The sequence below is a fragment of the Chiloscyllium punctatum genome, chromosome 10 (assembly GCF_047496795.1).
Source record: "Chiloscyllium punctatum isolate Juve2018m chromosome 10, sChiPun1.3, whole genome shotgun sequence".
Lineage (NCBI taxonomy): Eukaryota > Metazoa > Chordata > Chondrichthyes > Orectolobiformes > Hemiscylliidae > Chiloscyllium > Chiloscyllium punctatum.
In genome coordinates this window covers 70,455,702-70,481,443 of record NC_092748.1, presented here as the reverse complement: position 1 = coordinate 70,481,443, position 25,742 = coordinate 70,455,702, and the positions used below count along the sequence as shown (strand labels likewise).

The 25,742-nt window shown below is 39.7% G+C and overlaps 1 protein-coding gene across 2 annotated transcripts in view; it reads left to right on the top strand.

Moving 5' to 3' along the window:
* ifih1 (interferon induced with helicase C domain 1) overlaps positions 1-17,163 on the top strand; it is a 120,522-nt gene extending 103,359 nt beyond the window's left edge. For both annotated transcript variants that reach the window (XM_072579469.1, XM_072579470.1), the window contains 6 exons: positions 4,748-5,004; positions 6,368-6,517; positions 8,697-8,858; positions 11,866-12,056; positions 15,715-15,808; positions 15,898-17,163. In XM_072579469.1, coding sequence (XP_072435570.1) covers positions 4,748-5,004; positions 6,368-6,517; positions 8,697-8,858; positions 11,866-12,056; positions 15,715-15,808; positions 15,898-16,074 — 1,031 coding nt within the window. In that variant the 3' untranslated portion in view covers positions 16,075-17,163. The remainder of the gene's footprint in view (positions 1-4,747; positions 5,005-6,367; positions 6,518-8,696; positions 8,859-11,865; positions 12,057-15,714; positions 15,809-15,897) is intronic.
* Positions 17,164-25,742: the final 8,579 nt, after the last annotated feature.

The following is a 25,742-nucleotide window of genomic DNA, read 5'->3' as shown; positions in this document are numbered from 1 at the left end:
ACACAAAGTTCAAGGCAGTCAGGATACCTTCTCTTTGCATTGGGGATGTGGACAATATATAGTACCTATCTTAAATCCCTAAAGAAATATCACCAGTAATAACTCTCTAAAATCCAACCAATCTCCGTGCAGATTAGACACTCCAATATCAGTGTCCTTTTTCAAGTCACCATCTCCAATATCCATGGCACAGGTCCCTGTCAAACAACTTAGTTGGGCAAGCCACTTGACCAAATGCCTGACACATATTTCCCAAAACAAGCTCTTTACTCTGAGCTTTGTCATGCAAGCAGTTTCACAGGGCAGAGAAAAGGTTTTGAACAAACCCTCGAAACCTCTGAAAATTTGCACTATCTACAGTAACTGTTGGGGATGTCTTGTCCAAAAACATCCAACTGGAGGAGAAGCATCCATGAAGGTTCTAACCATCTCATGCATCTTTGAGCATCACACCCTCTTGCCTTCTTAAACACCACATGTCCAACCTGCGGCACAGTATTGCAGATCCAACATTGGACTATTCAGTTACCTCAAGCCCCTCAATTCTGGAGTGGAAGAAGGTCAGCGTTGGACTCAAGGGCCTGTCTGAGAAGGATAACAACAATAAATGGTTCGGATCCAAAATCAAAAGTAAGTGAAGAACAAGTTCAAAATATGAAAAGAAAGGGGAACAAAATTACTGAAGAAATTGTGGTCTGAAATTGTTAGACTCCTCTTGAATCCAGAAGGCTGTAATGTGTCTAAGTTGAACACGTGAAACGATGGACGATTCAGTTAAGATTTGTCTACAGAGCCGCTGATAATGGTGATGTGGTTAAGGACATATAAATGCAAGGGGCAAAGATGCATGCAACAAAAACAAAATATTATGAGGACAGCCTAATGATAAACAGTTGTTTTTCAGACTGGCTGTAGACATATAGGGTACACCAGGGTACACATTGGTTCTCTTTATTTACATTAATCACCTTGACTTGGAAATACAGGGCATAATTTCAAAAATTGTAAATGATACAGCATTTGGAATGATTGTGAAGTGGATGACAGAGATTCAGGGAGACATTGACAGTTTTATGGAAAGGGCAGATAGGTGGCAGATGAATTTTAATGCAGAGAAGTGTGAGGTGATATTGTTTGCTGGAAAGGTGAGAAGAAGTAATATAAAATAAAGAATATAATTCTAAAGGTGTTACAGAAGCAAAGAGACTTTGGATATGTGCAGACAGATTATTGAAAGTGACAGGACACATTGGGAAAAGTAGTCAATACGGCATAGTGGGATTTATAAATAAAGACACAGCATTGGATTTCATCGAGTCAGGATGACCCTGGAGCCATTTAAAAATGAGAGTGGGACCAATTCCAGGATTTCCAGCCCTATTCTTGCTGATGTGGGATAACAGCAAGTTCACAACCTACACTCGTGACCTTGAGTGTGGGGTGGCATCTCCTAGCCCATTGCAATTTTCAAGCAGTCAGGCCAGCTTCTCCAGCATTCACAGTTTATGGCTCTTCACAACAAGCCATAAACTATTGTCTTCATTTGAAAACCTTTTGTATAAGTTCAAAGGTCTTCCCTGTGCCACCCAGCCACTTGCCATAGGCCCTTCATACTCCCTGTGCCTACTCAATGCCATCTCATGCTCTTTCTATACCCATGGTAAGTATGGAACTACTGAGAGAATAAAAGAACCCATTTAGAGTCTTCTTTGAAAAATACAGCTGCTTCTATAACCCTGCACGAGTGTCAATGAAACAGTTTACGTCTCTTAATCTTGTGCAAATAAATATTGAGACATTGACAGGAGATCAAGGAAAGAACAACTTAGTGTTTCCATTTAAAAATGGCAATCAAGCGAAGTCGACAGTCTATTTCAGTGTTAAAGCAGATTTCATGCTGAGATAATGCTTTTATAGGCCAGGGTTCTCAGCCAAGCATGCTAAATGATGGTGGGTGGTACGTTCCAATTCTGCCATTGTTAATGAGGATTATTGGTTATGTCCATCATGTGTGCCATCATGTGTACTGGGTGAATGGGCACTGAAGAGTGATGAGTTGGCCATGGGTTATCATGATGAAGATGATGAGCCAATGGGGTGATGTGATCATGTGAGGGATAGAGGACCTAACTGTTTTTATTACAGCTGGGATAAAATCATAGGAAATTGAGGCAGGCAGTCTTACCAGATGTTCTCAGCATTTGGCCTTTCCCATGGCAACCTAGGATCTACTTTTAGTTTTGACCCACTCAGCTCCATCCTCTACCAACCTCCCTGGAGTGAAAACCACATAATTCAAGTACCCTTGAACTGAAATGAGTCTACTAAGTTGGAAGCTGGAGCTTTTCTTCTTCGAGAAGGACATATATTGCGAGGAGATTTGATAAAAGGTATTCAAAACCATGAAGGATAATTAGTGAGAGTGTATAGAGAGAAACTGTTCCTGTTGGCTGAAGGATCAGGAACTAGAGGATAGAGATTTAATGTGAATGGCAAAAGAGTTAAAGGTAACATGAAGAAATTAAATTTTACATAGTAAATGATTGGGAACCGGAATGCCCTGCCTGAGCGTGCAGGGGAGGCAGATTCAGTTATGACTTCGAAAGAGAATTGGATAATTATCTGAAGAGAAAATTATTTCTGCGAATCAAACAGCACAGGTTAAAACAGGGGATTATGGCTTAGTATCCCATTTTAAATCTCTGCTAATTATGATTTTGACTTCAACTAATCATATTGAATGAGAGAACTCACTTATGGGGATGAGTGTCCTCTGTGTCTACGTGACACCTGGGACATGTACTGCGTACTTATGAAAACAATAGGAAATTGTCCATTCCATTTTAAAAGATGTTGTGAAATTAAAAGGGTTCAGAAAAGATTTACAACAGTTGCCAGGATTGGAGGACTTGACCTATAACGAGAGGCTGTCTTGACTGGAGCATCGGAGGCTGAGGGGTTACCTTATAGAGATTTATAACATTATGAGGGGCACGGATAGGATACATAGCCAAGATCTTTTTCACAGACTAGGGGAGTTCCAAACTGGAGGCAAAGGTTTAAGGTGAGGGGGCAATATTTAAAAGGGATCTAATGAGCAACTTTTTCACACAAAGGGTGATGCATGTAAGGAATGAGCAGCCAGAGGAGGTCATTGAGTCATAGAGATGTACAGCACAGAAATGGACCCTTCGATCCAATTTGTCCATGCCACCCAGATATCCTAACCTAATCTAGTCCCATTTGTCAGCACTTGGTCCATAGCCCTCTAAACCCTTCCTATTCATATACTCATCCAGATGACTTTTAAATGTTGAAATTGTACCAGCCTCCACCATTTCCTCTGGCAGCTCATTCCATACATGCACCACCCTCTGCATGAAAAAGTTGCCCCTTATTTTCTTTTAAATTTTTCCCCACTCACTACAAACTTAAGCTCTCTAGCTCTGGACAGCCCCACCGCAGGGAAATGACTTTATCTATTTACTATATCCACGTCACTCATGACTTTATAAACCTCTAAAAGGTCACCACTCAGCCGCCAATGCTCCAGAGAAAACAGCCCCAGTCTCTTTAGTCTCTCCCTGTAGCTCAAATATTCAACCCTGGCAACATCCTTGTAAATCTTTTCTGAACCCTTTCAAGTTTCACAACATCCTTCCAATAGGAAGGAGACCAGAATTGCACGCAATATTCCAAAAATGGCCTAACCAACGTCCTGTATAGCTGCAACATGACCTCTCAACTCCTATACTCAATACTCTGACCAATAAAGGAAAGCATACCGAAGGAGATGGTGGAGATGGGTACAATTGCAACATTTAAAAGGCAACTAGATGGGTATATGAATAGGAAGGGTTTAGAGGGATATGGGCCAAATGTTGGCAAATGAGACTAGACTAGGTTAGAATATCTGGTTGGCACATTTAAGTTGGACCAAACGATCTGTTTCCATGCTGTATAACTGTATGCCTCTATAACCCTTCCTTTGCCAAACATTTGCTGAATTAAACTCTCTGTCTAAGGTTCCTAAAAGCAATTGATTTTTTTTTGCTCCATGCTTTAAGTCCGCAAAACTCCCTGCTACTTAATACTTTCATCATGTTTTGAACCAATCTAATTGAAAAGTTCTGGAGAGGTTTGACAGGGTTGGCACTGAGAAGTTCTTTATGTTGGCTGGAGAATAGAATACTCTGAGGGTCAATCTCAGGGTAAGTGCAATTCATTTAAGACTAATGAGAAGAAATTTCTTCACACACATGGTTTCAATTAGCTAAACCAGACAGTCATGAATGTTCCTTCGTTGGATATATTAAAAGCTGAGATAGATTTTGTTTAGGCCTGTAAGCGAGTTATTATGGGGAAAGGCTAGGGAAGTAGATTGAAGGCAGAAGATCTGTCATGATTGCATTGAATGTCTGAGCAGGCTTGTGGGGCCATGTGATCTACTCCTGCTCTTGGACCTAAGGATTGCTGATGTAGGAAATAAAATTGTCATGTCAATGCAGTAGCTAATCTATGAATATGATATAAGTAAATTATTGGTTTCAATGAAGATGTTTTCTTTAGTGGTCAAACTCAAGCATATTCTGCTTAATAATGCTATTAAGGTAAACTTTAGGAAATGATGCTAACTAATGATGAAATTCAATTACTTTAAGTATATATCGGAAATTCAGGAGTAATAATTGGCCTCACAGAATTGGAAGGGATTTAACATTTTTAAAAACAATATCCTGTTTTTCAGAACGACAAAAAAACCTTCAGATTCTTGCTGGAAAGATTGAGAATGAAAATGGAAAATTGACAAAATTGCGAACAACTATTCTTCAAGAATTCTCTAGAAAACGAAACTCAAGAGGCATTATCTTCACAAAGACACGCCAAAATGCACATGCTCTGCATGAGTGGATAGAAGAGAATGAGAAGTTTAAGGAACTTGGAATTAAGGCTCATTACTTAACTGGAGCCGGCAATAACAGTCAGTTCAAACACATGACGCAGGTAAATTGCTTTCTTCAAAAATGAAGTCAATTTTGTTTGCAGTGATCTCAGAACTCTTACAAATTACATATTGGGTTCATTCTTCATTTCATAAATTTATATTTAAATACTGTCTTTAACTTAGTAAACATCCTGAGGTACTTAACAGAACCATAATCGGACTAAAAATTAATGCTGAATCAATGAAGGAAACATCAGGACACATTAGTAACATAAGTAAGATGGAGATGGGATGGAAAAGTACAAATTGTAATTTCTGAAAAAAATCTATTATATAGGTCGTTTCAGTTAAACTTCCACTCTATGTATTTTGTTGTTGTAGATTTGTTTAAATATTCTTATGTGGAGGTGAATTAAAAAATGCACAGCATGGTATCTTTTTTTCAATAATTTGCGTTGTCAGGGTGTAAAAATGAGCGCATCATTTGATTAGATTAGATTACTTACAGTGTGGAAACAGGCCCTTCGGCCCAACAAGTCCACACCGCCCCGCCGAAGCGCAACCCACCCATACCCCTACATTTACCCCTTACCTAACACTACAGGCAATTTAGAATGGCCAATTCACCTGATCTGCACATCTTTGGACTGTGGGAGGAAACCGGAGCACCCGGAGGAAACCCACGCAGACACGGGGAGAATGCGCAAACTCCACACAGTCAGTCACCTGAGGTGGGAATTGAACCTAGGTCTCTGGCGCTGTGAGGCAGCAGTGCTAACCACTGTGCGATCGTGCCGTCATTATAGCTTTTATAAGCATGGCTATAGTTTTACATGTAAAACATTAAAGGTTTGGCCTTGGAGACTAATTTAATGCTGTTCATTCAAATTTGGCCTAATTTAACTGTGGCTTAAAGCTCCTAAAAATGAGTAGTATATGGCTAAACATTATTTTTCTACTGTAAATGTTTTCTTGCGTATATTAAATTTATTAAAAATTCTTCTATTTGTTGAAAAATAGAATTCCATATTAATTAAGAGGGAAATTAAGACTCCCAGAATTTGCACAACATTAACTTACATTTGAATAGCCTAGAAATAAGCTAGGCCATAATCTAATTACATCATGTATAAACTATTACATAATGATTTGTTGAGTATTAACCAAAAAAAACCACTCTTTTCTACTTCAATGTCGGAATTAGTCAGCATATCATTATTCTGCTTTAATGTCCTCCTCAGCTGCTAAAATCAATAGTGGGTCTATGAGGTGATGAATTTGTCCCTAGCTTGACATCTTCTTAAAGATAATTGTGAGTGTAGAAATATAGGGGTACATAACTAAATTTCAGGTATATTAGCTATAATCTATATTCATGAACTATTTACCTCTGAGTTTCCAATATCTTTATTCTTTAAATAGAACGAACAAAAGGAGGTGCTGAATAAATTCCATGATGGAGACATCAACCTGCTGATTGCGACTACTGTAGCTGAAGAAGGTCTAGACATTAAAGAATGTAATTTTGTAATCCGTTATGGTCTAGTCACCAATGAGATTGCTATGGTTCAGGTAGGTTTATTTGAAATAGAATGTGTTAGATTAAACATTGTAGTTTTGCACCATATGAATTTTTGACATGAGATATAATCCTTACGACATATGCCTTTGAGAGCATATGTCTTTAATTCAGCATTGAAAAATTGTTACAATTATGTAAGAAGAGGGTATAGAACTGAAATGGCTGAACCACTGCTTTTACAATGCGCTCTCCTTCTATGTGGTTCTTGAACATGTGTCCTCTCTCAAACTTGTATCCATCTTTCTTGGAAATCCCATGTTTGAATATTTTTAACCAAGTTTACACCGTTGCTGCAATACTAAAACATATTGTCAAAGTTCTAAATTATATCTGATGTGACTGAGACAAAGATAAACTTATGCCTGTTTGTTCTCTCAATATGCATACAGTCTTTTACATGCTTGATCACTCCATCCTGACAGTACCCTCTCCAACATTATCCATGGGATTCTGCCAACCTTGGTTCCATTTTGTTTATCTGGTTGAAATAAAGCATCACCTGCAATGGCTTCTACTCCCACTCTTGAAATCTTATCTCAGTGCCCCCTTAAGGACCTATCCTTGCTCCACTCCTATTTCTCATCTACATTCTGCCCCTTGACAACATCATCCAAAATCTCATTGTCAGTTCCACTTGTACAGCATGACAACACCCAGCCCTACCTCAGCATCATCTTGCTTGACCTCTCCACAGTCTCATTTTAACTCTATTACCTGCATGTCAATATCTAGCACTGAATGAATAGAAATTTCCTCCAGAAAATTATTGAGAAGACCAAAGGAAATTGTTTCAGTCCCACGCAAATTGTACTCCCTAGCCAGTGACTCCACAAATTTCCAAATGTATCATCGCCCAATTCGGTCCTACTTCATCCTGCTAGCTGTTGAAATTGTTATGCCTTTGTTACCTCTAGATTGACTATTCAAACATTTCCCTAACCAGCCTCCCATCATCTATCCTCCATAAGTTTGTGGTGCCAATAACTTTGCTCCCCACATCCTAACTTGCAGCAAATCCTGTCTAACCATGATACTGGTAATCATTGACCCTCATGACTCCTAATTGGAAATGCGTGGATTTTAAAATTCTCATCCATCCATTGTGTCAAACCCTACTATTGCCACAACACACCCTCTCTTATCCTCCATAAAGATTGTGGTGCAACTCAACACATAAATTGCAACATCGCTGCCCTGATTCACCTAAAATCATACCGTAATCCACAAATGATTGGAGCTTTGTTTTAGTCTGTTCAATCCTCAGTGCTTTCCACCCTAGTTGGACAGTCTCATTCAGCCATATATATTTAACCCATTCACAAGAGAAGCAGAGCATGCTGGTTTGCTGCCCATTCCAGAGTCCAAGTCAATCCTCTGACTGAATTTGGTAGATGAAATGCAATATACCAAAAAGGCATCCCATTGCTGCTCATCAGTCTGAAGACTGTAAACCTGGCCAGAGCTAACAAGATCAAGATACATTTTGGAGCAAGGTCTGTTGTGGGGGAGTTGGTCCAGATTATGTTTGAAGATTCAATCAATTTCTACCTAAAAATTGATATTTATCAAGGTATGATTAGCTAAGGATTCTGATTTCCTTATTAAAATGTATCTGTTACCTGAAGCATGCAAATGCTTTGGACATAACTTTTAAGATGGACAGTACGGTTATCAACCCCATAATGAGGGATTATAACCTCCTTGATTTCAGGCAAGGATATTTGAAATCAAACTCAGTCCACTTTGTTACTCTCTTGCATGTTGTTTTGATATTATATAGTTATTCTTGTTGTTCATAAGAAATAATTACAAGCTAAAAAAATCAAGGTTTATGACAGAGCAATTGTCATTGTGACCTTTCTCTTCATTGAAATACATAGTTGAAAATCACACAACACCAGGTTATGGTCCAACAGGTTTAATTGGAAGCACTAGCTTTCGGAGTGCTGCTCCTTCATCAGGTAGATGAAGGAGCAGCACTCCGAAAGCGAAAGCTTCCAATTAGACTTGCTGGACTATAACCTGCTGTTGTGTGATTTTTAACTTTGTGCACCCCAGTCCAACACTGACATCTCCAAATCATTGAAATACATAGTTTTAGGATATCTCATCTCACTGAGAATTTTCAAAACATACGTTTATTCTTCCATTAATATTGCTGAATTGCAGGCTCGCGGAAGGGCACGGTCTGATGATAGCACTTATGCCTTAGTAGCAAACGAGGGGTCAGGAGTTCTTGAACGTGAGAGTGTGAATGTTTATCGTGAGTTAATGATGTATGCAGCAATTCAAAAAGTGCAGGAAATGCCAGAAGAGGATTACAAAAAACAGGTACTTAGAAGAAGTATTTCACAGATGAATTCTTTGTGCCTTTTTTTTTCTGAATGCTGATGACATTTTTTCGTGATTTGAATTTGAATTTCCACTCCAAAATGAGCTTTGATCAGTTAAATTTGCAGTAGATTTTTACATGTGATTGACTTTTACTCAAGTATATATGGTAAGTTACACTTCAGAATGAGCAATGGGTTGAACTTTCGCCTGATCAGACACTAACTGTAGAAGTCCTGTGGAATTTATATCTGTGTCCTATGATCATGCCTCACTAGCTACCTGATGAAGGAGCAGCGCTCCAAAACCTTGTACTTCCAAATACACCTGTTCGATTATAACCTGGTGTTGTGTGATTTTTAACTCTGTGCACCTCAGTCCAAAACTGGCACCTCCACATCATGTACATACTATGGCCATTGTAAAATCCGTCTCCTCCTCTATATATGTTGCCATGGGCTTTTTGCACACATTAATTCTCATTAATGTTAGTGTGCTCAATGACTATTGCAGTCAGCAATCACAATCTAGAATACATGCAAATGTCAGTGGTTAGCACAATCATTTCTGATTCAGAAGGTTGTAGTTCACATCCCAGTGCAAAGATCTTCACATCATCAACCTAAGATTTTGATACAGTACTGACAGAGAGCTACACTGTCAGAGATGGCATAAAGGCTCTATCTGCAATCTCAGATGAATATAAAATTCTGCATATTGCATAACACAAAGTAGAGCAGGGAACTTGGCCAATAATTATTCATCAACAAATATCACTAAAATTGATTTTCTGTTTGTTATTTTATTGTTGTTAGAGGATCTTACTGTCTGCAAATTGTCTGCCAAATTTACCATGTGACAACAATGCTTATGGATCTAAGAATTGTCATAATCTCTTGAAATTTAAACAGACTAAGATTTTAAAATTTGCCAAAAAATGTAAGTTATTTTCATCCTTTCATTTGTTCTGGCTTTTACAAGAGGGAATACATGTGATGAAAAACATTTATTGAATAAGGTCAGTTGTGTAGACTTTTCCACTGTGTCTGATGCAGCTGTTTCATCTGGTGTACACTGCAAATGCAATTGACAAAAATGAATTGTGCCTTTAGGCCGGGCACTTCGCAGGAATTGCACAATTGTAAACTATCAAGATGGCTTTCACGTTTTACAGTGACATGTTTCAGTCAAATTAATAGCCGATAATCAAAAATAATGCCAGTTATCTTCATAGTTTCTTCAGTTTACAGGCAGTAAACCAACAAAAACAAAACTGTCAGAAGTTTCAAATGCTAGTAACTTTCTTTCTTTCTTTCCCAGTCTGCCTGCACAAAGCATAATAGTGATTTTTTGCTTAGCTTTTTGGTGGGGATTGTTGGCATTCTGCTTGGGTATTTTTTGTTTCAAAAGCTGATTGTTTTCACATTGAAGGTATTGAGTTTGAAAACTGAATAACATTTTAAGAATTTAGCACATACTGAGTTGATGATACTTTTTTGTGGGATGCATTCTTTCCAAAAAGTGGATCTGAAAGTGATTACATGACGGCCCTGAAATAGCTGATGTATAATTTGTAAACAGGGTCGATTCCAAAGTATGCATTGAATGACTAGTCTTTTCCATCAAGATGAAACCACACTGCCCAGGAAAATTAAGAAGTGTTCTCTTGTGCTTAAATTCTCTGAAATTCAAATAAATTGGAGATTTAGCTGATCAAATGCAATTTGGGAATGTAACTAAAATTTCATTTAATCAACAATAACTTAACAGCAATTTAAGAGGTGTAAATTTTATACTGTAATTGTACATAAATCAAATTTTAAGAAGCATTTCATAAGGTACCTCACATTAAATTGCTTATTAAGACAAGAGTCCATGACATTGAGGTAAAATACTAGCTAACTAGCAGAAAACAAAGAGTTGGGAGAAGGTGGGGTACTTTCGGGATGGCAACTTGTAACTAATGGAGTGCCACAGTAATTGGTGCAGGAGCTACAACTATTTACAAAACAACCGACTTGAATAAAGAAAGTAAGTGTACCACAGCCAAATTTGTGGATGACACAGAGACAGGATGGAAGATGAGGATGCAGAGGGAAATCAACAGGTTAAGCAAGTGGGCAAAAAGCTTGGCAGATGGAAAATAAAGTGGCGAAATGTGAGATTATGCATTTTAGCAAAGAAAAGGAGCGGATTATTATCTAAATGGCAAAAGATTATAAAAAGCTGAGGAATAGAGGGATTTTGGCATCTTCATGCATAAATTACAAAAGCTAGCAAGCAAATTCAGTGGGTAATATGGAAGGCAAATGAAATGTTGGCCTTTAATTCAAAGCGAATGGAGTTTGTAAGGAGGGAGGTTTTTCTAAAACTACACAAGGCACTAGTCAGACCACAGCTGGAATACTGCGACCAACTTTAAGTTCCTTATCTAAGAAAAGGTACATTGGTATTGGAGGCAATCCCGAGATGGCTGACTAGGCTGACATTGGAATGGATGGATTGTCTTTTGAGGAGTGGTTGGGTCAGCTGGGCCTGTTCTCATTGGAATATAGCAAATCGAGGGGGACCTTATTGAAACATACATGATCCCTAAGGGATTCGATAGGGTGAATGCAAAGAGGTTGTTTCCTCCTGTAAAAGAGTCTAGGACCAGAGGCATAATCTCAGAATAAGGGGTCAGACGTTTAAGACGAAGTTCAGGACAAATATGTTTTCTTAGAAGGTGGTGGAATCTGTGGAATTCTTTACCACAAAGGGCTTTCAAAGCTGGTTTGTTATGTCTATTCAAGGCTGATATAGGCAGATTTTTAATCAGTAAGGGAATCAAGAATTAAATGGAAAAAGCAGTAAAGTAGAGTTGAAGATCAGCCATGATCTCCGTGAATGATGCAGCAGACCAAAAGGCTGAATGCACTACTTCTGCTCCTATCTCTTATGGTTTTAAGTGTCACATAGAGCATTGTTTAACAGTTGTATAATTGCCATTTGCTTTTCCAATGATCAGATAGTAGAAAGGCAGTGGCAGAACATCATGGAACACAGATTGAAAAGGAGGAAGAATTTGGCAAAAATAATAAAAAGTGATCCTTCCAAAGTGACCTTTCACTGTAATACCTGCAGCAAGCTTGCTTGTTCAGGAAAAGATATTCAAGTCATCGAAAACATGCACCATGTCAATGTCACAGATGAGTTCAAGTAAGATTTCTTAAAACTTCTGAAAATTTATCATGAAATGCATAAAATCTTCAATTTTTGTTATTGTTCACTCCATGCTTTCAAAGGTGCTAATATCTGAAATAAAAGTAAATTTGTGGAAATATGAAGATCAAACAGCCTTTGGAAAGAGAGAAAAAAGTACTTTCGTATTTGTACTTTTGCTCAGATGTTAGATAGATCTGAGGTGTTTCATTTTGGTAAGGCAAATCAGGGCAGGACTTATACACTTAATGGTGGAATCCTGGGAAGTGTTGCCGATCCAAGGGACCTTGGGGTGCAGGTTCATAGTTCCTTGAAAGTGGAGTAACAGGTAGACAGGTTAGTGAAGAAAGCGTTTGGTACATTTGCCTTTATTGGTCAATGCACTGCGATGAAGAGTTGGGATGTCATACAAGGCCACTTTTGGAATACTGCATTCAATTCTGGGCTCCCTACTATGGGAAAGATGTTGTTAAACTTGAAAGAAAAGATTTACAAGGATGTTGCCAGAGTGTTTGAGCTACAGGGAGAGGCTGAATATGCTGGGACTGTTTTCCTGGCACGTTGAAGAAGGAAGGGTGACCTTTACAGAGGTTTATAAAATCATGAGGGGCATGAATAGGATGAATAGCCAAGGATTTTTTTCCTCAGGCAGGGGAGTCCAAAACTAGAGGGTATAGTTTAAGGCAAGAGGGGAAGATTTAAAAATGACTTAAGGGACAACTTTTTCATGCAAAGAGTGGTATGTGTATGGAATCAGCTGCCAGAGGAAGTGGTGGAGGCTGGTACATTATAACATTTAAAAGGCATCAGGATTGGTATATGAACAGAAAGGGTTTAGAGGGATCTGGTCAAATGCTGGCAAATGAGAGTAGATTGATTTAGGATATCTGGTCAGCATGGACAAGCTGGACTGAAGGTTCTGTTTCTGTGCTATACATCTCTATTACTCTATGATGAAGTTACTTCTGATTAAGGGTACACTCTTACAGTTATGATGCTTATAAGATTATTTTGTTTGTGACTTAAGAGAAAATGAAGTGTGTCCACTGACAATAGGTATGGATGACCTGGTTGCTAAGAATTAAAGGAAGGCCTTGATTGTTTTACTGGAAAGAAGGTGTAAGGTATTCATCCTTGCAGCCAATGCCAAAGATGGGATGTCAGTGGACAGACTGCATTTCGATAGGATGTTGGTGGACAAACTGAAGTTCTCCAAGTCCAGTGTTAAAAATATCAAGTTGTAAAAGGATACTTTAATCTGCCAATTTGATTCCTGATAGGACAGAATCCGTACAGTGTGGACGTAAGCCATTTGGCCCACTGCGTCAACATCAACCCTCCCATTCAGACACCTCCACACACTATCCCAGTAACCCTACATTTCCCATAACTAATTCATCTGCCCTGCATATCCCTAGATACTCTTGGCAATTTAGCATGGCTAATCCACCTGCATACATTTCGACTGTGGGAGGTAATTGGAGGAAAACTCCATAGATACTGGGAGAATGTACAAGCTCCACACAGTCGCCCAAGGATGGAATCAAACCCAGGTCACTGTTGCTGTGAGGCAGCAGTGCTAACCACTGTGCCACCCTAGAGTTGGGTTCTAAAGGATGGCTAATCGGAATCAGATCCTCTGTCACTTCTGCCACGTACAAACCTCAGCCAATTTTGCCACCTACAAACAGACCCCACCACTAGGCATATATTTCCGTCCCCAACCCTATCAGCATTTTGGAGAGGCCATTCCCTCCATGACTCCCTTGTCAGATCCACACCCCCACCAGCACTCACCCTACTCCCAGCATCTTCCCCTGCCACCACAGGAAGTGCAAAACTTGCAACCACACCTCCCCTCTCACCTCTGTCCGAGGCCCCAAAGGATCCTTCTACATCAAACAGAAATTTACCTATACCTCCACAAATGTCATCTACAGTATCTATTGCACCCGATGTGGTCTCCTATATATCAGAACACCAACTTGCAGATCGTTTCAGAGAACAGCTCTGGGATAGCTGTACTAACCAACCCCACCGCCCTGTGGCTGAACACTTCAATTCCCCCTCCCAGGCCACCAAGGACATGCAGGCTGGTGCCTTCTCCATCACCAAACCCTAACCACCCGATGCCTGGTGGAACAACATCTCATCTTCCATCATGGGACCCTGCAACCACATGGGACTAATGAGTTTCCTCATTTCCCCCCATCTCCCCACCTTATCCCAGTCCCAGGCCTCCAATTTGGCACTGCCCTCTTGACCTGCCCATCATCTTTCCCATCTATCTGCTCCACCCTCCTCTGTGACCTATCACCTTCTTCCCCACCTTCATCTACCTATTGCACTCTCAGCTACCTTCCTCCAAGCTTCACCCCGCTCCCATTTATCTCTCAGCCTCTCCACCCACAAACTTCATTACTAATGAAGGGTTTATGCCCAAAACATTGATTCTCCTGCACCTTGGATGCTGGCTGATCTGCTGTGCTTTTCCAGCACCACACTCTCGACTCTGATCTCCAGCATCTGCAGTCCTCGCTTTCTCCTAATCAGAGTTTATACTTGCATTCAAGGATTATGGAATTTATAATGCCATGGGAAAGGATGCGACGGAAGCTATTTTAAAAACTGGCTTACAGGCTTCCTTAAAATATTACTGTATGTTATAGGTTGGTTAATCTGTCAGGGTCCAGAGAGAAAGGGAGACAGCAGCTACAGGCTGAAGGTCTCTATGGTTTACCATGCTGGAATGCACTTGGATTGAAAAGGTGAAATTCATGAGGATTTTAAATGAGTCTGGAAGACTCATCTAGCTTGCCTTCGAAGGGTTAGATGTTACCAAGTTGAAAAAGAGGTTAACTCTTAGAAGGCAAAAATTCTTTTGGGGTGATTTTGGGTGAATTGAATGTTTACTTAAAGGAAGGTGGTGTGTGCATCTGTCAAGTTTTTTTTTCCTTGTGATAAAAATAAGAAGGGGGGTATTCTTGTTCTTTGGTTTAAAATATATGTTGCCTAATATATATGTTGTTTAGTCATGCTTTCAGCTATTGACTGCAAGTTCAAAGTACTTTTCTCGAAGTCATAATCTCTATGGAAATTGCAATAACACCGTTTAGATATTCAATCTTTTTCTTTTACTGACCTCCATTGTTTTTCCAGGATGTTCTGTCCTTATTTCCGATTTTTATGGGTGCTGGTGAATTGTGATATTACAGAGATTGCATGCACCATTTTAAATTTGGTTCAATAGGTTTTGTAATTTGGTTCAATGGCACTGATAACAATATAATTGATAATCAATGTTTCATCTTACACCTTACATAATAATAAATAATGGAAACTATTGAATGTTTAGATTTTGGTTTAAAAAAAATGTTTTCCAAAATTTAATACAAGCAGATTTTAATAAAGACATGCAGGTGCTAAGGCTGATGTTGACTTGGGAAATAAAAGTGCCATGTTCCTAGAGCCGGTTATTTTGAGTATTTCATAAAAGACTGTATTTTTTCTGAATTGCTAAATAATATATCACAGTATTTATTGTAATTATGTTTTGGTACTGTTAAATACAATGATTAAACCAGTAATTAGGGGGATGAATATTTAATTCAATTCATCTTAAATAAGAATTTTAATTATCAACATTTCCTTGTAGAAATTTATATGGTCAGCGAGAAAATAAAGCTTTGCAAGAGAAATGTCTTGATTATCAAACAAATCAAGAGATCTACTGCAAGAACTGTGGCCAGGTAAAATGAGACTTAATCAAATGTGTAACTTGTTTAATTACTATTTAATTAGTTGTCACACAGCTAACTGTATTCTTTTTGTTTTAAAGCCATGGGGTACAATGATGGTCCATCGTGGAGTCGATTTACCATGCTTGTCAATCAAAAATTTTGTTGTGGTTATTGATGAGAAGAACGTTGAAAAAAACACTTATAAAAAATGGAGCGAAGTTCCCTTCAAACTACCTAATTTCGACTACGTCAGATATGTTGAAAGTCCCAGATAATGTGTTGGCAGTTTCCATTTTAATTCAATTTACCATAAACCTTCATTTTGCTGAACATTGATTACCAGTCAGTTAAATTACAGTCATACTACAGAATGCCTATAAATAGTTCTGTGGTTGAACTCTTATTTGTGCAATTTTAATTTACTACCAGCTTAACATCAAATGATTTAGATAACACTTTTCCTGTTGTAATTGTGTTTTGTATAATGATGAAGTGACAAGCATTTTTAAAAAAAAAATCATGGGAAATTTGCTTAGGTTGTGCAACCTTTACATTTTTTTGTGCAACCACGACCATGGTAACTTTATTGTGATGATTTTGCATTGCCTGCATAGGAACACGTACACACTTTCAAACAGACATAGGTGATTCATTTAAACATTAATTAATCACAGCAGAAAATGTAAACTTGAGATGATTAACCATGCTCAAAAATATGGCCCACATTCTGACATGGAAAAAATGCACTGATATTTTAGGAGGAAGGGAACACTGGAATTAGGATGCCAAGTTTAATTGATTTTGAGGCTACAGTGGCTACAGAGAAGGTGTAGGATCACAACATGAGGATTAAACCGGCATCAGAAGTCGAAACATTTTTTGGTATTTAGCTTTACATTTCTTGGTAGTAAGCGAACTGAGGATCCACAAATAATGGTTTCCTTTTGGCAACCCATTCTTGAAAATGTATTAACCTTTTGCATGCAGTGAGCCTAAATTCTGCTTCAATTGAGTTTGTTTTCTATATCCATTGCAGTGGCTGGCACGTTTCTGGTCAGAAATATTGATATACTTGTCCAACATATTATATATCTTCTCAGTAGTGCTGAAGAAATAAAAACTGCATGGAAACACTTCTCAGTCTTGATATCTGCAACAGATCTGCAGATCCTCTAAGTCATTCTACTGAGATATAACTTATATTGCAAAGGAAAATAAAGTGTTCACCTTCCTGAAGAAGATTTTTGGCTACTATGGTTTAGAGAGGCTGATCGTGAATTGAAAGCTTGGGACAGAAAGGACATGATTTATGGTGGATAGAAAGTGCAATGTTTTATGCTCAATAAAGATACCTTTTTATCAAATGTTTATTTTTCTGCCTTTTTGATAAACTTTCATGACATGCTGAAACAATGAGGATTAAACCAGCATCAGAAGTCAAAATATTTTTTGGTATTTATATTCAAATATTTTATATCAAATATTTATATCAAAAATAGACACAAAATGCTGGAGAAACTCAATAGGTCTGGCAGCATCTGTGAAGAAAGAAGAAGGATTAATGTTTCAAACTGAAAGATATCAGAAAATAGTTTGTTTTTAAAAATAATTTTGACAGAAGCAAAGGAGAAGCAAGAGGACTGATGATACATGGACTCAATGCAAAAGACAGTGGGATTGTTATTAATAGTGGAGAAAAAAAAAGACATAAACAAGCGTAATTTAAAGTGTGAAAGGAAGAGAATTATACAAGCTACTATGTTCAAAGTAAACAGGATACAAATATGACACACCCCTGGGGAAATGGGTGGATGGGGGGTGGAGGAGAGAATGTCAGTGAAAGCATAGAATTATAGAATCACTACAGTGTGGAACCAGGCCATTCAGTCTATCAGGTCCACACTGACCCATTGAAGAACATCACACCCAGACCCCTGCCTTTATTCCTGATGAAGGGCTTTTGCCCGAAACGTAGATTTCGCTGCTTGTTGGATGCTGCCTGAACTGCTGTGCTCTTCCGGCACCACTAATCCAGTATTTGCTTTCCAGCATCTGCAGTCATTGTTGTTACCAGATCCAACCTTCCCTATCCCCATAACCCCACATTTAGCATGGCCAATCTACCTAACCTGCATATCTTTGGACAGTGGGAAGAAACGGGAGCACCCAGAGGAAACCCACGCAGATGCAGGGAGAACGTGCAAACTTCCCACAGATAGTTATTTGAGGGCAAGGATTGAACCTCAGTCTTTGGCACTGTGAGGCCACATCCCAACCACTGCTGGTTACGAAAGGAGGGCAGACATAATGTGGCCGTTTCTTAAATTATTGAACCTAACATTGAGTTCAGGTTGCTGTAGAAAGCCTAAGAGGAAAACAAAGTATCGTTCCTCAAACTTATGTTTTGCTTCATTGGAACATTATAGCAGGACCAGGACAGCCCGAAACATCGATTTTCCTGCTCCTCCGATGCTACCTGAACTGCTGTGCTTTTCCAGCACCATTGTAATCCAGAATCTGGTTTCCAGCATCTGCAGTCATTGTTTTTACCCAGATACATGTGCATGAGAGCACAAAGATTTATTGAAATAGAGGCAACTGGGAGGCCAGAGTCATTCCTACAGACAGAATGGATGTGTACTGCAAAATAGTCACCCAGTCTGCACTTAGTCTTGCCAATGTAAGGGACACTGCAATGTGAGGAGCCAATACAACAGACTAGGTCGAAAGAAGTACAAGTGAAATACTGCTTCACCTGGAAGGCGTGTTTGGAGCCTTGACTAGTGAGGAGGGAGATGATGACTGGACACGTTTTACTCCTACTGCAAATACATGGGAAGGTGACATGGGAAATTGAAGAAGCAACACGTGATGGAGTAGTGGATCAGGGTATCAGGGAGGGAATAATCGCTGTAGAATGCTGACAGTGAAGGGGAAGGGAAGATGTGTTTGGAGGTGGCATTCCGCTGGAGGTGTTGGAAATGTCAGAGGATGATCCTTTGGCTGTGAGACTAATATGGTGGAAAGTAAGGACAAGGGACCTCTCTAATTATTCTGGGAAGGAGGGGGAGGGATGGAGGCAGAAGTCCAAGAGACGGGTCAACATGGTTGAAGGCCCTATCTTACCTTCCTAAACATTAGAGGCCTAAATACTTGTCATTGCCAAGACATCCCAGAATTCTCGGTGCCAGCATTATTTTGAAGCTTTTTTAAGCATTACCAGCCAGGAGTTTCCCTTCACATCATAGAGGTGAATCAGAAAGAAATAAATGCTTCTCAGGACACATAGGTGGCAAAGCTGAAAATTACATATCTGTACTTAATTGCTATTAAGAACCAAACTGCACAGTAACCCAACCCAGCATGATCCCATCTTAGAACCCTGACTAAAGAAGTGAAATGATTTCTCTTCATGCCTAGTGGAGGCTAACATCTACTAATTGTTCAATGTAGAGTCATATACAGCAATAGAAATGGACCATTCTGTCCAACCAGTCCATGCTGAACATGTTCCAAAACGAAACTACCTGCCTGCACTTAGCTCATATCCCTCCAAAACCTTTCCTATTCATGTACTTATCCAAATGTATTTCAACTTTGTAACTATACCTACATCCACCACTTTCTCTGGCAGTTCATGCCATACACGACCAACTAACTATGTAAAAAAAGTTGTTTTTCATGTCCTTTTTAAATCTTTCTCCTCTGGTCTTAAAAATTTGTCCTCTAGTTTTTTCCCCCACCATAGGGAAAACACCTTTGCATTCACCCTATCTATACCCTTCATGATTTTACAAACCTTTATAAGGTCATCCATCAACTTCCTATGCTCCAGTGAAAAAAGGCCCAGCCTTTGTATTCTATTTTTATATTTCACACCTTCCATTCCTGGCAACATCCAGGTAAATCTTTTCTGAACTCTCTCCAGTTTAATAGTACCCTTCCTAAAACAGGGCAAACTGCACACTGTACTCCAGAAGAGGGTACCTGTACAGCCTTAACACGATGTCCCAACTCTTATACTCAAAGGTCTACGCAATGAAGGCAAGCATGCTGAACACTTTCTTAGCAACCCTGTCTACCTGTGACACAAATTTCAAATAATATTCTAACCAAACTCCTAGTTCTCGCTGTTCTACAATACTACCTAGGCATTGGATACACTTTGTCCTTGTTTACATTACTAACATATAAAACTTCACATTTATCCAAATTAAACTCCAACTGCCACTCCACAGCCCATTGATCTAGTTGATCAAGATGTCTTTGCAATCTTAGATAACCTCCTTCACTGTCTACTACACCACCAATTTTATGTCATCTGCAAACTTACTAACCCTGTATTCTCATTCAAATGATTTATATAAATGAGAGTCAAAAGTGGACCCAGTACCAATCCCTGTGGAATACTGCTGATTACAGGCCTCCAATCTGAAAAACAACCCTCCACCACCACTCTCAGTCTTCTGCTATCAAACCAATATTGTATCCAATTGACAACATCACCCTGTATCACATGTGATCTAACTTTACTAATTAGGTATTAGAAATCTTTCAAAAGTTGAAAGTAGTCACTTATGTAAAAGGAAAGAACCAAAAACTGCATTTGCTTCAGAACGGTCAGTGAACGATCATTGCACTCACCCTTTCTGTCCTTTGCACTTCACTACTCATTCACTGGAGACACTTCACTACCTTTTCTACTGCTGTGTCACCACTAATTGCTCTCCATTCATTTCTATCCCTTTGTCTCATTCCATGAAATATTGACCCATCCCATCACATTGATGTCTAAACAGCACCCTAACTGACTGGGGTGCAGGACTGACTGGGCTCAATCCATGTAGTGCAAGGACTTTGATCACTGGATTCTGGAAGGACCAAGTTCCTAAATAGCCATGGCTACACCTTAACTGGACTTTAACTTGACTGTGGCCTCACTTCACCATGCATTCGCTCAGTCAGTTGCCTGAAATACATGCACTATGTTTGCTGTGTAAACTACTGCATATTTAACATTGATACGCACAGTGCCATAAAGCGAAATGCCCTTCTATCCCCATCCAGTGATCTCCAGAACAAACTGCCTCCCTCTCCCACTGCCTTGTTTGATGTGTCAGTAGTCTTGTGCTGAAGCTTCACAAGGTTGACACATTATTTTTATGTATACTTAGTGTTGCACCTGGCATGCCCTTTACATTTTTTATTGAAATTGAACTAATCTCTCAGCTTCATGGCAATGGCAGAGTCAGGAATATGTCAGATCATATTGTAGTTGAATATAATTCTGCTGCTCCTTATGGCCTACAGTGCCTCATGAATTCCAGTTTTGACTTGTTGGATCTGTTTAATGTCTGCCACATTTAGCACTATCGTAGGGCCACATAACATTATGAAAGATATCCTTAGTATGAAAATATGACCCCTTCTCCACAAGGATTGTATGTTGGTCACTCCTTACAGTGACATCATTCACCAAAAGTAACGCAATTACGTACACCAAAAATGCAGCAATGCCATTCACCAAAAATACAACAATTGTGCAGTAAGCTATGTAAATTATGTATATTTTCATATTTATTTAAAAGTTTGGATTTTGAACTAGTGGCATGTAGGTGTTTGGCTGTGTATATGAGGATTCTTTTAGAAATTAACTTTGTAATATTTTTGGAGCTATTATCTTTTTAATCCAGAATGAGAGATACTTAGCAGTTCAGGCAGCATCCGAGGAGCAGTAAAATCGATGTTTCGGGCAAAAGCCCTTCATCAGGAATACAGGCAGAGTGCCTGAAGGGTGGAGAGATAAATGAGAGGAGTGTGGGGGGTGGGGAGAAAGTAGCATAGAGTACAGTAGGTGAGTGCCGGTGAGGATGAAGGTGACAGGTCAGGGAGGAGGGTGGGGGAAAGTAGCAAAGAGTACAATGGGTAGATGGAGTGGGATGAAGGTAATAGGTCAGAGAGGAGGGTGGAGTGGATAGGTGGAAAGGAAGATAGGCAGGTAGGGCAGGTCATGGGGACAGTGCTAAGCTGGAAGCTTGGAACTAGCGTGAGGTGGGGGAAGGGGAAATGAGGAAACTGTTGAAGACCACATTGACACCCTGGGGTTGAAGTGTTCTGAGGTAGAAGATGAGGCGTTCTTCCTCCAGGCATCGGGAGGTGAGGGAGCGGCGGTGAAGGAGGCCCAGGACCTCCATGTCCTTGGCAGAGTGGGAGGGGGAGTTGAAATGTTGGGCCACAGGGCAGTGTGGTTGATTGGTGCAGGTGTCCCAGAGATGTTCCCTAAAGCGCCCTGCTGGGAGGCATCCAGTCTCCCCAATGTAGAGGAGACCACATCGGGAGCAACAGATACAATAAGTGATATTGGTGGATGTGCAGGTAAAACTTTGATGGATGTGGAAGACTCCTTTAGGGCCTTAGATGGAGGTGAGGGAGGTGGTGTGGGCGCAGGTTTGTCATTTATATAAATGATTTGTATGAGAATTTAGAAAGCATGGTTAGTAAGTTTGTGGCTGACACAAAAATTGCTGGGATAGTGGACAGTGAAGAAGGTAATCTAAGATTACAAAGAGATTTTGATCAATTGGGTCAATGGGTTGTCCAGTAGCACATGGAGTTTAATTTGGATAAATGCCAGGTGTTGCATTTCAGTAAAACAAAAGCAGGACTTATACAATTAATGGTAGGGTCCTGAGGAGTGTTGTTGAACAGAGAGACTTTGAGGTTCAGGTACATAGTGGTTAAGAGGGCATTTAGCATGTTTGCTTTTATTGGTCAGACCACTGAGTATAGGAATTGGGACGATATCATGTTGCAGTTGTCGGGGACATTGGTGAAGTTGTGGAGTACTGTGTACAGTTCTAGATACCCTGCATTAGGAAGAATATTATTAAATTAGAGAGGGTTCAGAAATGATTTATAAGCATGTTGCCAGGACTGGAGGGTTTGAGTTATAAGGAGAGGCTGGGACTTTTTTTTCCACTGGAGAGTAGGAATTTAAGGGGTGACCTTATAGAGGTTTATAAAATCATGAGGGGCATAGATTAGGTGAATAGCAAAGGGCTTTTCCTTAGGTTAGGGGATTTCAAAACCAGAAGGCATATTTTTAAGGTGAGAGGAGAAAGATTTAAAAGGGACCTGAGAGGTAACTTTTTTCACACAGAGTTGTTTGTATGTGGAATGAATTACCTGAGGAAGTGTGCAGGTATAGGTATGGTTACAACATTTAAAAGACATTTGGACCGGTACATGAATAGGAAATGTTTAGAGGGATTTGGGCCAAATGCAGGCAGGTAGGCTAGTTTAGTTTGGGAATCTTGACTGGCATGGAAGAGTTGGACTGAAGGGTCTGTTTCCATCTTTATCACTCTATTTCATTTCCTGTTCGCACATCACCTCATGGCAGAAATGAAGTGACTCAGTTAGTTATCTTTACATTTCATATATGTGTATTAATGTGAAATTCTGTTTCTAATATGAATTTGCACAAAAGCAGAGATGGCCCTCATAGATGTTGACAGACTTCCTGGCTCCCATATCAATTTCAGAAAGGTTCACAAATATACCATTGTGGTCTCTCTTAAGGCACCTTTATGCTACTAGCAACAACTAAGATTCAATTCACTAGGCATCTGTTACTATACAGATAGTGTTCCCTCCTCCCAAACACCACTTCCCTGCACCTGTTGAAATGGCAAAAGAACCTAAGCCGAAACATTGACAAGTGACACTTAATTTCCAACTGTTTATATTTTAACAAGTCAAAGCAAATGATACTGAACAGCTGCTGTAATTCTAGACCAGGTTTGCCCAAGCTTTTCCCATGGGAGGCCCATATTCCAATTTTTCTCTCACCCAAAACGGCCAGTGAGCAAATTTCAGAAAGACAAGGTCTGCCACAACCATTAATATGCACGTTAGGGGACAGAACTCTAAAACAAGAAACTGATCATTTAGATGAGGAATTAACAGAGATGTTCATTGGAAAGTCCCAAGTGGCAGAATTAACTAATAAAGCTTTTATCCACTTTTTTAGCTCAGAAGCAGAGCTTGTGAGAGAAAATGACTAAATCTCAAGTCCTGATCACCAGAGAAGTCTTAAGGCTATCCTGAGGAGCTGTATTTAACTAACCCTGTTCTTGGTTCACTGTTGGGAAGGGCATACTCTGTACTGGTGGGTGGAGAAAGTAGGGGTGGAGGAAGAGGAGGAGGAGGGGAAGGATGCATGTGCCAGTTTAATCCAGTTAACTCACCCTCATAGTTACTCATTCTTCTCTCCTGTCATTCACATACCTACTTTCTGCAGTCACTCACTGACTGACCCCTTAGTCATTTGCTAACCCAACCACTATAGTCACTCTCTTCATCACTCTCCAGTCACAGACTCACTCACCCATCCCTCCTCTCACACACTCTCTCAACCAATTCCAGTCACACTTACTCACCCACTCAATTCTCTAATTTTTCACTCTCTCACCCACACTCCTAGCTCCTTCTCATCCAACTACTCCCTCTAATTATGCATTCACTCACCCACTCAGTCATTCCCCTCCACTCAAGTCATGCCATCATCCACTCAGTCCCTTAATCACCTCAGCTTCCAGTCAGTCAATCACTCGCACATCCCTCCAGTCAGTCACCCACTGCTCTAATCACCAATCACTCAACCCAGACCCACACCCATTGCCCCTTACCTCACTCTCTTGCTCACTCACTTCTTCACTCCCTCCCTCCAGTTATATCCCATGCCCACAGAGGGAAGGTGGGACAGGGATTACTGATTAATATCATCAGGAAGTGGTGTTTGCAACTGTGAAGTGTATCTGCCCCTAGGTCCCTGAATAGCCAATTAGAGTCTTGATTGAATTCCAATCAGGGTCTTATAATGCAAACCAATCAACGTAAAGAATAGGTGCTCATGGCAAATGTCTGCAAAAGAGATTTATATTTTTGCAAATAAAGGAGAAAACATATTTTGAGACTTTTGTATAAATTTAGTTTGCCCTGAAAGTATCCAGTGCCATCACTTAGTATGCTGTTTTGTAACTGCACAAATGTCAAAACGTTACTATACATTTAATACAACTTAACAACATCATAGAAACAAGGAAAATTAGGACAACAGTAAGTCACTTGGAATTTCGAGCCTGTTCTGCCATTATAGAATCGTAGAGTCGTACAGCATGAAAACAGACCCTTCGGACCAACCAGGCCATGCTGAACATAACCCCAAACTATAGCTCCTGGCCTATATCCCTCCAAACCTTTCCAATTCATGTAATTATCCAAATGGCTTTTAAACATTCTACTTGAACCCATATCCACCACTTCCTCAGGAAGTTCATTCTACATGCAAAACACCCTCTGTGTAAAAAAGATTGCCCTGGTGTCTTTTTAAAATCTCTCTCCTCCCACTTTAAAAATGTACCCCATAGCCTTGAAATCCCTCATCCTAGGGAAAAGACAAATACCATCAATTCTATACCACTCATTATTTTATAAACTTCTATCAGGTCACCTCTCAATCTCTTATGCTCCAGTGAAAAATGTACCAGCTTATCCAGCCTTTCTTTATAATTAAAACATTCCATACCTGGCAACATCCTAGTAAATCTCTTCTGAACCCTCTTCAGCTTGATAATATCCTTCCTATAACAGGGTGACCAGAACCGAACACAGTATTCAAGAGGAGGCCTTACCAATGTTGTGTACAACCTCAATGTGACTTCCCAACTCCTATACTCAAAGGACTGAGCAAGAAGGCAAGCGTGCCATTTAATATGATTGTGGCTGATTCACTAATTGACTAACCTGTTGCTGCTTTTTCCCCAGATCCTTTGATTCCTTTAACTCCAAGTGCAATATCCAAATCCTTCTTGAAATCATAAATGTTTTAGCCACAACTGGTTTCTGTGGTATCATTTGATGTTCTAATATAAAATGTCTC